Consider the following 19067-nt stretch of genomic DNA (forward strand, 5'->3'; position numbering starts at 1 on the left):
ATCGTTAAAAATTATTTTTTTATTTTGTACAAACAAAATAAATATATTGAAAAATATAAAAACAATAAAAAATTTTACTTCAGAAGTTAATTTAGTATCAAAAACGTAAAATATTTGAGTAGCCCAACACATAGCCAAAGATTGCAGCGCCACAGCACTGGCGAAAATTTAAATTTGTCGACTGGAATTCTTTTGGATGATTGACGTTTCGGGTGATTGACTTTCGGATAATCGACACTCCACTGTATTTCTAATTTTGTATCTATGCAAATAATTTGTGTAATTTAATTAATAGTTTCAATAAATTTGAAAAGTCAGAACCAAAAGCCCAAAAACATGAAAAGGTTATGAAACTTGGTACTTTGATTGAGAAACCATAACATTTATTGTCTTTGGTTTCCAAGAAGTTAGCAGTTATTTGTTCCTCCTTTGTTAATCAAAACATGTTTTAATAAGCACAATTTCAGAACAGGGAAATAGAAGATAATTTTAAAAAATGATTAAATTGACATCAGTGCTCTTTAAAGCATGATTTTGAGTTTTAGTAAGAGTAAATGAGCTTTGGAATTTGTAATTTAGATAAATAAATCCATTCTGAATTAATTATTTGAAATCTTAATTTATTGAATTTCTAAAATATATAATTTTTGTAAGAATTAATATTTATGCAAAGTAATGAGCTTTTGATTGATATTTACTTTCATATTTGTATATCTTAAGATAAAATTCTCAACTCGAAATATAACTTTATTGTTTTACACTTTTATCTAAAATAAAGTTATTTAGAATTAGTGTTACCATATGTTAAATGAATGTTGTAAAATTGAATTCATATTATTTTTGGTGGTTCTAATTAATACAGTACTTAAAGATGTCAAACAAAATTTTTTAAAGTCATTTAAAATATTTCTGAAACCTGTAATATTTTAACTTTAAATGATTTCAATAGAAACATCGCTAAACCCGATATAATATAGCTAATCACCAAACGTATGCCGTAAATCCATCGGGCTAGTTTTTAAGGCTAATTACTAAATAAATTACGTAATCAATTTGGCACTAGAGGTAAGCGTTAGGCGCCATCTCTAGTGCCAAATTTATAGAGGGAGATGGTGCCTAATGCCTCCCTCTAGTGCCAAATCTATTTGTAATTCATAATCAATATTTCCAAATTATAGCCCGATTATTTACAGCAATTGTGGGTGTCTATTTGTTAAGTAATACTATTATGTGTAAACAAGGTAAAACTTTGCACCATTAAGCTAGGCTATTATTTTAAAAGCATAAAATTATTTTAGTCTTCAAAATTCACTTTATAGCAATGAAAAGAACAAATATTTATAGCATACTAACATTAAAATTGTCAAATCATGCATCTTAATTGTTTCTGACACTAACTTGTAAGTCATCAGACTGAGACTGAGTCATCAAAGATGTTTGAAAAGTTTTTTGTTTTTTGTTTAATAGACTGTAAATATACAGAGTAATTCATGCAGGATTCGCATTTTTCATGAATTATAGAGGGCGCTGCATTTTTACAGAATGGCTACTTTATCTGGGTCGCTTGTAACTAGTAATGTAAAATTAATCATATATTACTGTCCAATATAATGATATATGCTGCCTGTAGCTGTTTATCGAGAAATTTTATAAAAGGAGAACAATTATTGTTAGCGGGACACTTCATTATGTGGTATTGAAACAAATGAGTGAGATTGTTCTATACATATTTGTGCCCTTTGTGTTAAAAAACATCAGCTTTGACATTGTCCCATGAGGGCCAGATTTACAAGTAAAAAGCCTCGACTTTCAAGGGACCTCAAACATTTGTACAAAAAAGAAAATTGAAGTCAGATTTTGTAATAAGCATTTTTTTACAAACCAACAAAATATACTTCACTGTTTATTTTGTGTAGTATTTCATTAATTTTTTTCTAAGAATTAACATAAGATCTTTTTTAAAAAAAATTGATAAAACCAATTTAAAAAAAAAAAGATTTTTAATAGAATGGGTATAAAAATTTAATTAAACTTGGTTATAAAACAGAATACTAGTAAAACCTCACGTCTTTTTCTTCCAATATCTACATTAAATCAGAGTCATAGTCTGATTTAATTCTTTTCTTTTTATGATTGACTTCTAATAAACTTTAACAAAATGTTTTAAAATTGATAGCATAACTTGTTTGTGAAAGCTGGACAATCGGGAAACTGCCAATTCTTAACAGTCTAATCCACTCTTTCAGAATTCAGAGCTCATAAATATAACCGATCAATTTCCAAATAATCATCTGTTTTTCCCGTTTTTCGTGTGGGAATAGATGAAAACTTATATCAGGCTCTCGTAAGGCTTTGAAATTGCANTTACTATTTCAGATCAATTAAAGGTGTCAAATAATATGAATTGACATTTCTATTAAAAAAACTGCAATTTTATATTCAACTGCATATCAATTTAATTCCAGTAATAAATTTTTCACAAAATGATCAAAATATAATTTAAGTTTTGTAACAAAATTTGCTAGAAACTAACTGATAATTTTAAAAGTTTAATAAATTAATTGTTAAAATTATTTTCATAATGTTTTACCTGTTATGTTATTACACATTAAATTAAAATATTTTATTTATTTTTATGCTTTTGGCAGAATATAAATAACACAAAGAACAAGATTTTAATGAAAAAAACAAATGTTTTATACTGTTTTTAATGGTCATCATCAGGCTAAACATTCAAAAATGGAACATAAAATAAATATTGATATTTTAAACTAGTGTAAAAAATCATATGCATGGAGGCTGGCACATGCATAATGAGAAAAAACATAAAAATAAATAACATTATGATATATCAAAGACTGTTTTTGAAGCAAGTCTTTGAAATACCATAATCTCCACAACTAACTACAAAGATACGGACTCTATTGCGCATGTTTGGAAAGTAGCCTTTGAAAATGTTATTTTATTTTGGTTTTTTCTCATTATGCATGTGCCAGCATCCATGCACATGACTTTTGTACACTAGTTTAAAATATCAATATTTATTGTATGTTCCATTTTTGAATGTTTAGTTCGACAATGAAAAACAGTAGAAAGCACCCTTAATGTATGGAAAAGAGACATGCGTATTAATTTCTTGCTTTTTCTTTACTTGAAATCTGCTCTCTAAATATTTATCGTACCAATTCTTTAACAATCTTTCCAGGTAACCGTTTAACAAATACTTTTTGTTCACATTTTTAATTTCTTCATCTCTTTATTAATTCTAGTTGTTCAAGAAAGGATCTTACTTATTTCCATTAAATAAATATTTCTTTTTTGGCTAATTGGGCAATAAGATTTAAAGTTTATAACTTTATTTGTATTACAAGGCTTTTCATACTTATGATACTCTAAATGATATTTAAACCTAACTATTGTTATATCTAAGTAATTAAGTTTATCAAATATTACATTCTCATAGGTAAACTTAATAAATAAAATTAATTAACACTAAAACAAAAGAATAATCAGTTTTTCTAGTTAATAATTAATTCCTAGTGTTCCTGAGAAGATTGCCATTTATTTTGTGACAATATTGGCAAGCGCCAAATCCAACAGAGGGTGCTGTTTTTGAGCCAAGATGGCTGCTGAAACAGGTAAGGAGCCGACCACGTCGTCACTGATAGAAACTGAATCGGCTCAAGCACTGAACAAACACGTGGTCTGTTCCTTACCCATTTCGGCAGCTATTTTGGCTCAAAAAACAGCGCCCTCTGTCGGATTTGGCGTTTGCCAATAGTTAATTTTTTATATCTATATAATTTTAAAAAGTAACTGAATATTTATAAACATTTCAAACTTCAACTTCAATATAAATATAGTGGATGATCAGTTAACAAACAAATTGGATAACGAACACTTTCGCGAAGATTTTTATGATCAGACAACGAACACATGTTTGAATAACGAACACTTGACTGAACAAACACAAGAAGGAGCAATGTAAAATAACGAATACCAATTGGTCTTCCTTTGTCTTCAGGCAACAATTCGAAACTTTTCGGAGAACAGGAGACGTCAACATCGACGTTCTACCCAGTATATACTGATCGGATAGTATTTCCCCGAACTTTGAAACACTCCCTTGTAATTCCAGCCCTTGTAATTCCCTTGTAATATATCTGACAGAAACAATTCTTTTATGTTTTCTGCTGAAAATGCGGATTTATGCCGATATCTGCTATTAAAGATCTTTTGAAGAAGTGGGAGGATGTCAGAACAACGGTTTTAAAATGGCATCCAAACCAGGTTGAGGTTAATAGGCCTAGGGATCTCTGCAATTACAATGCTATTAATTACTTCTGAAAAGTCATGAAGAAGACAGAAAAGCAATCGACATTGGACAGATTCTTTAACCTACTAATAGATTTTTTAATTGTACTAATAAAAATGCAAGATCATGTATAATATGTATTTTTATTATTACATATGAATAAACGTAGTAAGAAAGTATATATTTTTTATTTTTTGAGGGGTCTCTAGAACGAATTAATCAAATTCCCATAGAAACCTATGGTAAATTGATAATCGGTTAATGAACAATTCGGATAGCTAACAAAGTCTTGAAATGGATTATGTTCGTTAACTGATCACCCACTGTATAAAATTATAATATGCAATATGAATTATAGTAGATATAAGCAGAATTTATTCATAAAACATGGATAATTTATTCATACTTTCAGATATGTGCTGATGTAATAATAAAGAAATCTTACAAAGCAAAATATTATTAGAAACATTTTCTTCAGTGAAAATATTATATATTATTGCTTATTTTCTACACTAATGATGATTGCATCAGCAGAAATCTTTTGAAAGAAGACAAATAAACAAAAGTCATTAAGTAATTATATTTTCTTTTTATTAAATTTATTGCTGAATGGATAATAGCTGTTCAGTATTAAATATGAATTGGATTTTATTCTTATAGAAAGTAATGATTATGACAAAACTTCAAAATCATTATACACTTACTTCACTTTATACGTGATCTTGTATTACATTTGGATGAGGAAGTCACCTATTAATAGAAAAGTAATTGAAGTAAGTATTGTGATCTGTTTTACAATCCATTAAGTCTTTTATTGAAATTAAATTAAAATACAATGGTTGGTGCAGATTTAAAATTTTTAATTTGCCACAAAAGACTTGCATTCATCACATTTTTTAAGATTCCCTGCAATGCAAGAGATCTGTTTTTTAAGGTGTTCTCTAAGATCTCTAAGGTAAAATTATCTTCCTGTCTTTTGATATTTATGTCAGCCAAGTTTTTTAATCACTTAAATGCAATGAAAAATAATTTTAATTATTGATCTGAAATAAACAAAATTATTTTGATTATTATTACTTATTTTATAGAAAAACTTGATTCAGTTACTATAAATTTGATTATTTTATTTGTTAATTATAAATTTATAATAGTTAATTGTGATAAATAAATTTATAATTTCCTTTTTAAAAAATCAAAGCTTTACAAAGTATTTTTATTGTTACTTAATTGTGTGTTTGATTAAATCTATTATTTCTAATATACATGTAGTAGACTTGCATCTGGCTTAATGTGGTGAATGGACAGCTAAGTCAGATAAGGAGAAAGCAGATAACATGAAATTGAAGATAAGGCATTTCCTGTATAGTCAAGCATGTCGGTGCATTCCATATGTGGTTTATTTGACAGCTGTAATTTTTATGGTCATGAGATAATGTTTTAATATAAAATTTCAGCAAAAGTAAGCCAGTAAAATACCTGCAATTACCATGATACTTTATCCATTGTACATTATCCATAATGATACATTATACATGATACATTATCCATGTAATAACTGTGTTTTATGTAGATGTTTATACAACACATTATTAATATTATTATTTAATAATACTGTATTGTAATAAAAAGTACAAAATAATTATAAAAATATAAGTATTTTGTATGTTTTGTTCATATAAAAAAAAATTGACATGGCTGATCAGGCCAGATAATCATGGGCTTGATGATTGTGAATATACTGTATAAGGAAATTTTCATATTGTAATTCACATTTTAATAATTTCTCAATTATACAGGATTGCTGAAAAGTCAGATAACTGAAACATATTTTAAAGATTACTGTATTTTAAAAATGGTCAATGACAAGTTTCGTTATTCCAAAATTAAGTTTAATTATACATAACAGCACACAACTGTTTTGGAACACTTGTATGCTGTTATGTATAATTAAACTACTTCCAGTGAAGTAACAGAATTAATGAATCATTCTTAAAGTAATCTTAAAATATATCTCTGTGAACTCCTTTTGGATCACACTATATATACCATTGAACTTTAAATCAAGAAGCATAAATACACTGTTAGAAGGGTTTGTGCACAACTGCACTTGCAGCTTTTGCATATGACAATGATGTCCAAGTGGCATCTGATACATAGTGCAACTGTTCCTTCACAACTCAAATATCTTGAAAACCTTGAAATTTATAAGGCAACTAAGAAAGGCATTGCCATCAATTTTAAGGATATAACTTTGGTATCACATGCATAGAAAGCTATTTATGATTATTTGTAACTCATAATCTCGTTTTTTTTGTTTTTAGTCCTATTTTCTTTATTTTTTAATTTATCTTTCTGTTTTTGTATTTGTATTACTTATTTATTTATATGTACACTATTTACTCCTTGTTACTTTTCTGGCTGTGTTATATATAATAGAGGAAAAGTATAGCAGTCAATTAAAAAATAACCCCCCAAGATTTTTACATACTTGGACTTGGGACCTTGAAACATTGATAAATGCAAAAATATTTGGGGATTTTTTTTCTGTATGTATGAATGTTTGTGTATGTGTGACACAGTTTTGTTTACCCTCTTTGAAGCTTAATAACTCCTGTGCTTTTTGTCAAAACTTTCTGAAATTTTTCAGGGAGGTTTATATATTAGGAGATTGATGCTATTAAATTTTGATGACTAAAGGTCGAAGGGGTGGGGATATAAAGGGTGTGTCATATCTGGAGTAGAGTCAGACTTAATGATTTTATTCTTTATTACCATTTATTTAAAGTTTTTTTTATAAAACTTGTCCCTACTCTCAAAATTAAGCATTTTGCCATTTTATAATAATTAATTATATAAAAAGTATCTTTAATAAACCTATGGTAAATTGATAATCGGTTAACGAACAATTCGGATAGCTAACAAAGTCTTGAAATGGATTATGTTCGTTAACTGATCACCCACTGTATAAAATTATAATATGCAATATGAATTATAGTAGATATAAGCAGAATTTATTCATAAAACATGGATAATTTATTCATACTTTCAGATATGTGCTGATGTAATAATAAAGAAATCTTACAAAGCAAAATATTATTAGAAACATTTTCTTCAGTGAAAATATTATATATTATTGCTTATTTTCTACACTAATGATGATTGCATCAGCAGAAATCTTTTGAAAGAAGACAAATAAACAAAAGTCATTAAGTAATTATATTTTCTTTTTATTAAATTTATTGCTGAATGGATAATAGCTGTTCAGTATTAAATATGAATTGGATTTTATTCTTATAGAAAGTAATGATTATGACAAAACTTCAAAATCATTATACACTTACTTCACTTTATACGTGATCTTGTATTACATTTGGATGAGGAAGTCACCTATTAATAGAAAAGTAATTGAAGTAAGTATTGTGATCTGTTTTACAATCCATTAAGTCTTTTATTGAAATTAAATTAAAATACAATGGTTGGTGCAGATTTAAAATTTTTAATTTGCCACAAAAGACTTGCATTCATCACATTTTTTAAGATTCCCTGCAATGCAAGAGATCTGTTTTTTAAGGTGTTCTCTAAGATCTCTAAGGTAAAATTATCTTCCTGTCTTTTGATATTTATGTCAGCCAAGTTTTTTAATCACTTAAATGCAATGAAAAATAATTTTAATTATTGATCTGAAATAAACAAAATTATTTTGATTATTATTACTTATTTNAGTATCGTAATTCGCCAAGTGCAAATCAGCAAATTCGTAAAATTTTTGTTTATTTTGAACAATCCGGATAATCGAAAATCCGGATAATAGAGGTTCTACTGTATTTAAATTTTGTTCTATGTATAATTCTATAAATCTGATGATGACTCTTAAACATGGTTGAAAACATCTGTTCTTCTAATAAATTTATTTCTACTTGTTGGATTATTTGTTTTTTTTTTTGAGTATTTTTATAGTAATCTCACCCAGTTTTTTGGTGTAGCTTTTAATTTATACATACATGAATTGTGAATACAGTAGAACCCCTCTAATCCGTCACCTTTGGGACTGGAGGTATGGTTAGAACACAAAAAAGATCGGACTATCATAAAAAAGTGAAATAAACAATCTTCCCTTTGTCCAGTCTTTGTAGCACTGCTAATTTTTCATTTAATGAGAGTAACGTGTTTACATTTCACTCCTGACATGTTGAAAGCACACACAAAACTGTACACGTACACACAATGTAAAACATAACTGTAACGAACACAGAAGAACGCAACGGACGGTGAGTCACTGACGAGTCGGGACAAGTTTCTCAACTCCGACCACGGTCGGATTAACCAGAGTGATGGACTAGCCGAGGGCGGACTAGAGGGGTTCTACTGTATTTAGAATATTTTATAGGATTAAAGCTTATTTTCTACCAATTTTTTTAGTCTTTAATTCATTTTGTACATTATAATTTGCATTTTTGTGTATGTGTTGAAATTAATAACTTTTTAAACTATAATTCTGTTAAATAAAATTATATGGATCTAAATAAAATTTCCTGTACAAAAATTCTAATAAATTTAAGTAGATAAGAAAATAAATGAAGGAATAAAACGTAGAATGATTGTTATTGAAATACTAATTTTTGGACAGATTGTTTCAGAAAAATCTCAAAAAAAAAATTCAGGTCAAATATTTACAAAACTGAAAATCTGGCTTTCTTTATTCAGGTTTTTTCTAAATGTATTTAATATTTTATTTAGGTCAAGCAAAATTTATGATGAAAAAAGCTAATATTTGCATTTAATGTTTAAGAAGATTATAAAATTGCAAGTTTTCGAAATTTTAGAGACATCTATATTGTATTTTCGGATATACATTAATCTGAAAATGTACTTATTTAAATCTCAGTATGTTGAGTTGTACTTTTTTCTGAAATTTTTGATATATGATTTAAATTGAAAATGAGTATCTTTACAAACCTTGAATAATAAAATAAACACATGTGAAATAATCTAGCTACTAGCTTATACATAAAAATAAAATATTGCATTTATTCTAGACTAAATGAAGATAAACAAACAACTCTACAAGAACCCAATACATTATAATAATAAAGCCAATCACTGCCGTATGCCATCAGGTGTTATATAGCCCAATGATATACGGCAGTGGTTGGCTTTATTAAATGAAGATATTTAACAAAAGGAATTTAGTAGATTAATATGCACTGTACATTTAAATTAAAAATTAACTTTAATTCACACTTTTATATTAGAGCATTTTAGTTATATTCTTGTTGATAATACTTATTTAATAAAGGCTGTTTAGTGTTTGAAAATGTAGATTTTAATATGAAATTTTGAAGCCATATAACCTATTTCTCTACATTAAAAATATATGGAATATTTTTTTTTACTTAAAAGAACTCAAATTGGAATAAATTTAGAGGCATAATCCTATAGTTTTTCATAAGTAGATAAATTTGTTTTTAGAAATTGATATATAATAGAGTGGTTAGAAAATAATCCAACTGAAAAATATTATTTATTTCTACATTATAATGTTTAGAAACAGCTGCAATTATAAAAAACTTAAATGACAAACAGTTTTATCTTTTGTAAACACAGCTTAAAATGCATTTCATAAGTCCACTTCTTAACCATTTCTATTTATAATTTTGAAACAAGGCTTGCTTTATGCACAAATGGACATATATAAATTTTTTAATTTCATTATTTTTTTCCCTCTTAACCTTCAACAGTTTAAAGTTAGGAACAGTTTGCCTCCAAAATTAGATCAAGGTCATTGTTGTGATCATTTAGCATCTATGCAGAAACACTTTAAATTTTCAGTAGTCCATATAATAATGAAAAATATGTTGATTTATTATTGAATGTTCATCATATTTTTTCAATCTATGATTTTTTTATTTAATTCATTCATTAAGTCATTTAAAATTTTTTTTAATGAATATAAGGCCATTATGTTTGTTTCACTAAATTGAAAATATTTTAAATCTTTTTGATTTATTTTAAAATAGATTACTTTAAATTATGTGATGTTAAATGTAGCTTTAAAAATTTTATTAAAACAATAAGTTTTGAAAATACAGATAAATTTTTCTTAAATGAGATTGAATTTGAATGTGTTTTTATGTTCTTTAGTTTCAAATTTTTTTATAATCATTGCCAAAATTAACAGTTCTGTGTTTTTATTTTATATAATTTTTTTCCAACCGTTGTATTTATTTATAAATATATTATATACTATAAATAGGGTCTTCTGTATGTATGTATATATACATATATAGTAGATCTTAGAAAACTTAAGTCAACCAATGGCTGCATTCAGCGAACTTAATAATTCTAATTGAGCAGAGGCAGAGGTATAGCAGTGATATCTATTATGTAATGGTATTGGATTTACTGAATAATGAATTACAAGTTGAAGCAACAGGTTGATGACATGATAGAGGCTTCTGTTTGCATATAGATTAAGTTGTAAAAATATGACATTAGTACTAGTAGAAGCTGATTATATTTTCAGTAAGTGCATTAATACTGTTGTATGGTGCTACTAAAAGGTAGCTTAAATAAATTCTGTTATTAAATGTGACATAAAAATACTCAATGTATTCTGAAGTAGTGTTGTTATAGAGGGATACAACAGAAAAATACTCAACTACTCCAGAATCATAAAGCATGTCAGTTGTTTCTCTTAAGTTCAGGGTTGTAAATTTAGATTGTATTCCTAGAGATAGTTTGTTATACAATATCTCACTAGTCAACAGAAAAAGGGCACTTAAATGCAACACTTTATAATCATAACAAAAAACTTTATGGTATTCCACTTATACAGAAAACAAAGTAAATGATTATAAAGTACAGGTCTATTATACTGTGTAGATATCATGATTGAATTTCTTATCATGGTTTTTTTTATAGTTACTTAAAGACAACAGGTGTGCTGATTCTTAGAGATATATGAATTAAATAATTGCAGAACTGGAGAAAATGTCACAAAAACTAAAAAAATTTACACCTTAAGGCAACTCTAGCAATATAAGTTTAATAAATAAGAACATTTTTGACCTAATTTGATAGGTCTTACTCAGTTATTGAATACAAACTGGAAGCGACATATTCCACAACTGAAGACCTATCAAATTAGGTCAAAAATGTTCTTGTTTATTAAACTTATTTTGCTAGAGTTGCATTAAGGTGAAAATTTTTTAGTTTCCATGACACGTTTATTGAAATATATTTCAAACACTATTGACAGATAATTAGTTTAAATATGCAATGATTATGATAAATTTTTTGTGTTAAATTAACTAGACTGTGTGGTGTGGATAACTAATCAAAATGTATTCATTAACAGTTAAGAATATAAAATATAAATCATTTTATGGAGCAACTAAAATTCTCATACTGTAAAATTAAAATGGGAATGCATGATACTTAAAAGGTGATTACTTATTCAGTTATATGAAATTTAAAGATGGTGTTGAATGAAATACAAATGATTAATCATAATACTTATCATAATATTATTATTAATTGGAGTTGTAAAAAGTTTTTGAATTTAATTATTTTATTGTTATGTTTAAATATTTATATTTATAGCTATGTAATGAATAAAGAAAAGTGCTTCATCAGTTGAGACAACAACGACTATTTTCAAAGAAATAGATTTCTTTATTGTAGAGTTATTTCAAAATTCATGCATGGATAGTAAGTGATTACAATAAATATATTTCTTTTTCTCTTTTGCTAAATTTCAAAACTAATTTTAATAATTTTAGATTTTTCAGAGTGGTTAAATTTATTAAAAATACAATATCAGCAACTTTCTGATGAAGAGCGTAATCTTACCCTGGACTGTTTAATTTCTACTAGTGGAGCTTCTCAGTTATGGCATTTATGCAACCATATAGAACAACTACGCTACAGAGATTTTATAAAACTACTGCCTCCAGAATTAAGAGAATATGTCTTATGCTATTTAGATGGAAAATCTCTCCTAAAAGCATGCTGTGTCAGTCGAACGTGGAACCAATTAATAAGTTCTTCTACGAGGACTTGGCAACATGCCTGCATATCACTCGGACTTGTGATCAATAATTATCTCAACAGCACGGACAGTTCGTATTGGAAATCCTATTTTATAGAAATGATGAATCGTATCGCCGAGATGAAGATGGGAAATTGTTTTATTTCTAAAATATATGAACGCCATTTGAGAAGAGTGACAGCTGTGTATTATTCTGCAGGAAGGCTGGCAACTGGTAAGTATTTTACAAATTATTGATTATAATGCTTTAAATTAAATTATGTTTAATTGTAGCTTCAGATAGCAAAACTATTCAGCTTTGGGATTGCCATAAAGATGAATGTTTGCTGACACTTAGAACAGATGCCAGTGTTGCAGCAATCATGTTTGATGAGGAGCTTCTCATTGTCTCTTCCTATTTGGGTCATCTGGTATCATGGGATCTAGCAACAGGACAACGTCTAATGGAATATTTTCGTCATGTGGGAGCTGTTTTTACTTTCGATTACTGTAAAGATCTAAATATAGTAGTTAGTGGATCAGCAGATACAAGGATTAAAATTTGGTCTTTGCAGCAAGGAAATATGATTACAACGTTGCAGGGTCATTCTCTCTGGGTATTGAAGGTATTGTTAAGACCTTTCAATCAAACAGGAATCAACGATGAACAAATTTATCACTTGTTCAGCATGGACAAAGCCAACATCATGGTCTGGATGTTACAGGCACATCAACCAAAAACATTAACAGTTACTTCATTATATACAATTCCAACTTGTGGAAAAGAAGCCAACTTATTCACACCAGGTTTGCATTTTGATGGAAATTTCCTATTTTTTATGAAACAAGATGCAAATGCTAGTGCTTACCTTTGTAAGTGGGATGTGAATTTAAAGAAAATGGATTTAGAAGTTTCTTTAAAATGTAATGTGAAAGTATTGCTGGGAGTTGGACAAAAATATGCTGCCATTATGACACCCTGGCCAAGTAAAGGGGTGCCTAACTTTATAGTATTTGATTTGACGACATTGGAAAATGTAGCCTTGTGGCATCTGCCACCTTCACGGTAAGTAGAAAATTATTGTTTAGAAAGATTAAAAATCTTTTTGCATTTCTGTTTTTATTTTTTTTCAGTCCTTCTACACCAGATTGTTCTCAAATGACATTGGGAGATTGCAGATGGTTAGATGGTTTGGATGGCAAGAACGATCAAGGTGTCTTGCTAGCAGCTGGATTAGATGATAATACTGTATATGTTGTTAAGTGGTGTCCAAGAATAGAGGAAGAAACACTTCCACACCTTCCTGAGACTTAAGTTTAAAACTTTTAACATTATAAATATCGTAATTATAAGAATTAACAAAGTTATCACAAAACTATAATTTATTTGTTAATTTCTATCATTTTGCATAAACTACTTAATAGAATTTTAAGATTATGTCAATTTTAATGCAGATTGTAGCATTTTGCCATTCTTTGAACAGTGATTTGAGATAATTAAATTACAAATGTAATTTACTATTTTTGCACCATTGCCATATCTTGAAAATACATGATGCAAAATTTAAATTCCGACCGATGCTGCCAAAGGCCAACAGGTAATTGTCTAACATTTTTTTGACAGTCACATTAAGGAGTACAAAAGCCCAATAATGATCTTTTGTATTCTCTAATACAGATTCTTCTATTTTAAGAGCTATGCAATAGCTGCAGATTTCTCCACAAATATAGACAATTATTTCTAATGGATTTTTTTAATATATACATATATATATAACTAAATATGTATGCACTTTATACAAGTTGTATTTTGATGATAGTAATTCTTCCAAATGCTCTCTGCCAAGCATTTTGATACGACACTCCTTGGTATCTTATTTGTCACAATTCTTTTTATGTCATTGGAGTGTCCTTCGTTTCATTAATCTGCACTTAGCATTTTCCAACATACATTTGTGTATAATAACTGAATAAAATGCAAGTGATTTACATTAATCACAAAAATAATTTTTGTTGTAAATAATATACAAATGTAAGTATATAAAAATTATTAGATTTTTATCATCATGTATTTAAAATTGTAGATTTATATAATTGCAGCTAATTAGTTATAATTGACTAATTTTAAAAATTATTGTGTAATTTCGTATAGTCATAAAAAATGTCATAGATGTAACTTCAGAAGTTTGAAAAATACTTTATTTATATCATCTCTAAGCTTGATCGACTACAAGAATTCATGAATAATTTATTAATGGAATACTATTTGTATACTTTTGTACATATTGTTTATAAGAAGTTAACAATAAATTTGAGATAGATTTTCACGGAAATAACACAATATTACTTGTTAAACAACCCCCTTTGTATGAAAATACTTTAGATTTTTAAAATCTGTCCATTATGTTGTCAAAAGTTTTAAATTTCCAGTTTCTATCTGGACAAAGAGTAATGTGATAATTACTGTCAAAATTGTAATTGGTATATTTCAAGAAATTTGCTTGTTGAGTAAATAAATTTCAGCTCTTTTTAATCTAATGTTTGTTCATCTTTTTTTTTCTTCAAATACATACATTATTATAAATTCAAATAATGTAAGGATAAGATATTTCTGTATCAGATACAAATCTTCAAAAAAATTACATCATCACAAGAGCCACTTATATATCTAACCTTTCCACTCCATATAATAGAATCAGATGATGATGCAGTACATCTTACAAATGGCAGCTGACATCTATAAATTTACATACATTGAACAAGTATAGTATATGATGTACAGATGTCATCTGGATAAATCATTAACATTGAAATTATAATTTAAAATTTATACACAGACAGATTGTTAGGAAGCTGCATATTCTAAAAATAGAAAAATAGTTTTGTTCTCCATGGAAGATATTTGTGTAACTTTCTTTCTCTAACAGATGCACAAGATATGCTGTACTAAGGAATATTGCTTTCTGTCTCAGATGGTGCAATAGCAGCAAATTGTTGATATCACAAGACAAATATTTTATTAAACTCAAAATTAAATCTGAACAAAGCAGGAATGTTTAATCAAAAATCTTATACTGTCCTGTAGATAAACCAGATATGATTCATGTTAGCAGCACAAAGATGGGATATCCGTGTTTTGAGCAGAGTGCTAGTTTTCTTTTATGTTGGATACTGGTTGTCATTTGATATAAATTAAAAAACAGACAAAATTGAGAGATGAAAGTATTATGGTTTGTACTAGGACCCAGTGTTGTTGACTTTAGTAGACTGGCTTAAATTCCAGGAAGTCTTTAAGTTCCCAAGGTGATTTGACTTGAAACTTGAATGCATTAACAGTGACTCAATTTATGACTTGAAAATAATTAATGCACTAATCATATCTTATCTTAAAATGATGGAACACAAAGTCGATTTAAAATAGTAAGTTGTTATTTCTGTAATTTGTATCATCATCTGTTGGTGAAATAGGTCTGAAGGTAATTCCAGAAAATAATTTGAGATTTGAAAACAAGACAGCTAGGACCATATATAATAGAGGTATAACTGTATAACATAATGTCAGTTACTACAGAAAGATATAACCTCTGACGACCTCCCTGCAATATTTGCATGTTCTTTGGTAATTTTGAACCAAACTTCTTTTTGTTTTATAAATGACAATCTGTAGAAAATTCAAATCAAATCAGTAACTAGAGTAGAAAATCAACATTTTTTGGTAGAATTCATTTTAATAATTTTAAAACTACTTAGATATGTTGTTTAATAACTATTTGATTATACTTCTTTCCAAGCTGTATTCTATTAAAGACAAATGTTTTTTTCTAATGTCATAAAAATAATTTGCATCTTCTATTATCTCTTTGGAGCTTTGAGTGTCTTACAAACTTTTATGCAGTGGTCTTTGATGTTTAAATTTTCAAAATGCTAAAAAGTTTATAGCTTTGAGACTGAAAGGGCAAAATGCTTTAGAAATTGCAGAATGACTGGACATGAAATTTTAAAAGTAACAGATCTAAGACTGTAGTGGCTAATTCCTGAAGAATTCTGGAAAATATGGGCAGCAAAAATGCACCGATATACCATCTTATCACTTGGGCTTTGCTAAACCAAAATTTTGATATTGATATTGGGCTTGATACCAAGATTCATTCAACATATCAATAATTGATAAATTTCTAAAATATTGATATCAACATTGTAAAGATTTATCGATTTTTGTTTGAAATATCACAGCATTAACACTACTTACCCCTCAACAAAAAAAGAGCAGTTGTCCATTGTTTCTTTTTTAGAAATAAGCTCTATCAAGTTATCAAATTATAAGGGAAATCTTGGCACTAGTCAAACTGTGTGTAATGTTTACAAAAGAATGTTCAGTATGCAAAATTCAGAGAAGTCACATCTTTCTCTTAAAAAACAGCATATGAAAGAAAAATTTGCCAAGAAACACTGCTTTTAGACCGCAGTGAAAAGATGTGTTTTTGGATGAAAATAAATTCAACTTAGATTGATTAGATGTTTCCATTACTGTTGGCATGACATTCATAAAGACAAGGCCTTTTTGAAAGGATGAATTTGAAGGTGGATCTGTGATGAAATGGGGTGGTTTTGCAGCAAAAGAAACCATCCCAATTATTTTCATACAATGTAAAACCAGTTCACAGACCTAGCTGAAAACTTAAGAGAGCACCATTGCTATCTCTGAAGACTATTTGATCAAAATCATGGTTTCAAACCAGTTCAGTGAAATTGCTTGAGCGGCCAGCCAGAAGTCCTGATTTAAACTCCATGGAAAACCTGTGGGGCATTCTCGCCCATGAAACATTAAAAAATGGCACAGAATATGAAAACAAGCACAATCTGATGAAATTTGCCTGTGAGAAAATCCCCAATCAAACTGTAACTAGACTTTCTCAATCCATGACAGTACAAATGATTAAGATAATCGAAAAGGGTGATTTTCTTAATTATTAACGTGGTTACAGAATGTAATTAAAGTTGTCATGCTTTTTCTCAAGTTTCATTCTATACACAATTTTGTGAAATGGCACTGTATTATTATTGTTATAATTTGACATTAAAGATATTTTAATGTTTTGTAATTTTTAAGTGCTAAATATGATATAAATTGATTAAAACTTTATGTAATTATACAAATTTATAATTTTTTCTTAAACTTTTTTCGTCGCTATCTGAATAGACAGCCTGAAAAAATATTCTATTGGGGCTTGCTTGGCACTAAGTGTTGCATTTCTATCTGAGGAAATCACATTACATACTGAGATTAAGATATTTGTACTTGTATGCCAAATAATAAATGTGTGTGTTATATGTTTGGGTCATTTTTATTAGTAAATATGTAAATTGATTTTGAATTAAAATGATTAGAATATGAAATTCAAGAACCTGATGGTTGGTACAGTTTATTTTTCAATATGTTTATGGTATATTATTCCTTAATTCTCTATGGACTGTCTCCAGATGTTTTCAATTGATAGCGAACAAGAAGTACGTCCTGAGAAACCCGAGCTTAGTGTCTAGTTTAAATTCTTTGGATGGACTGATTTTTAAGGACCTTTGTTCTGTATTATTTTATTTTTTGCTAATATTTATTAATATTTTTGATTTTTCTTACAGCATTCTTTCATAATTTTTATCTATTACATTATTATTCAATTACTATTTAGGAATATTTTAAAATTACTGTACTTTGGTTTTCATTTAAAATTCTTTATAATCTTTTTTATTATTTTGTTTTATTTGCTAAAATTTAATTTTGCTTTGTGTATTTCATGTTATTTGTTACATCTTGTTTTAAATATTTATTATTTTAAATAATAAAATGAATAAATAATATAATTTAATTTCTTAAATTTTTATATATCAGTTAACCTCGCATCAGTATACCCAATCACTCACTCTAAGAACAGGTTCAATCTGTATTTGAGTGTAACTAGGGATCAGTTAGGAAACTCCACAAAAGATCATATAACTACCAACCTAAGTGGGAAGAGGGCTTTAATTAAGAATTCAGAAGTAGATGCAAAACTATGCTGGCATGAAAAGCTTGCTTTTGCTTATCTTTCTGCAGTAGGATTTATTTCCAATATGCATTGTTTCAATTTATTATGACCACCTATGCAAATGAAGTAAATTGCACTTTTTGGGCGAAGCAGCGACATGATTAACAGGTATTAGTTATAAGCAGATAGATGGAATATTCCTGCAGTTATTTTCACACAAAACATGAACAAAGGCAAGAATCTGAGGAGTTCTGTAGGAGATGATTATAAAGGCCAGATGGAAGGGTGCAAGCATCTCTATAACCAATGACTGTGTATTGTTCCACACACTGCTGCTCTAATAGTGATGACTGTTTTCAAATAATGGCAAAGCCACACAAAAGTTAGCACCAAGCAATTGTATTGTGGGCAGTCAAGGATCATCATTGTTCAAAGCCAGCAGAAATTTTAACCTGCTTTATCAAGAGCAATAGATTCTTTACAATTACATCTTTCATACTGCAGTTTAATGCTGATAATCCATGGCCAATGCCAGATATAACTATTTAACAGACACTGCTAGGTAAGTGATTAAGCAACCCATAACCCATCAAGACTATTATGTCAATTCCCTGACATTGGCACTTGTGCCTCCAGTTTGACATCTCAATAAAATCATTGATGAGTGGAAAACTTTGTTTTTGGACAAATCAAGATTTCT

At 28.2% G+C, this 19067-nt stretch overlaps 1 protein-coding gene across 11 annotated transcripts in view; it reads left to right on the forward strand.

Moving 5' to 3' along the window:
- The window catches only part of LOC111637272 (F-box/WD repeat-containing protein 2-like), a 26513-nt gene extending 8511 nt beyond the window's left edge, over positions 1-18002 (forward strand). For 3 of the 11 annotated variants that reach the window (XM_023382731.1, XM_023382735.1, XM_023382732.1), the window contains 6 exons: positions 4728-4888; positions 4976-5088; positions 11918-12025; positions 12097-12579; positions 12639-13410; positions 13479-18001. In XM_023382731.1, coding sequence (XP_023238499.1) covers positions 12019-12025; positions 12097-12579; positions 12639-13410; positions 13479-13659 — 1443 coding nt within the window. In that variant the 5' untranslated portion in view covers positions 4728-4888; positions 4976-5088; positions 11918-12018 and the 3' untranslated portion in view covers positions 13660-18001. Of the gene's footprint in view, positions 1-4679; positions 4889-4975; positions 5089-7218; positions 7526-7612; positions 7726-10583; positions 11760-11917; positions 12026-12096; positions 12580-12638; positions 13411-13478 lie in introns of those variants that run through there. The other 8 variants (XM_023382736.1, XM_023382738.1, XM_023382737.1 and 5 more) reach the window with 6 other exon arrangements.
- Positions 18003-19067: the final 1065 nt, after the last annotated feature.

This window comes from Centruroides sculpturatus, unplaced genomic scaffold (assembly GCF_000671375.1).
Source record: "Centruroides sculpturatus isolate CEXI.00-Female unplaced genomic scaffold, Cexi_2.0 scaffold1121, whole genome shotgun sequence".
Lineage (NCBI taxonomy): Eukaryota > Metazoa > Arthropoda > Arachnida > Scorpiones > Buthidae > Centruroides > Centruroides sculpturatus.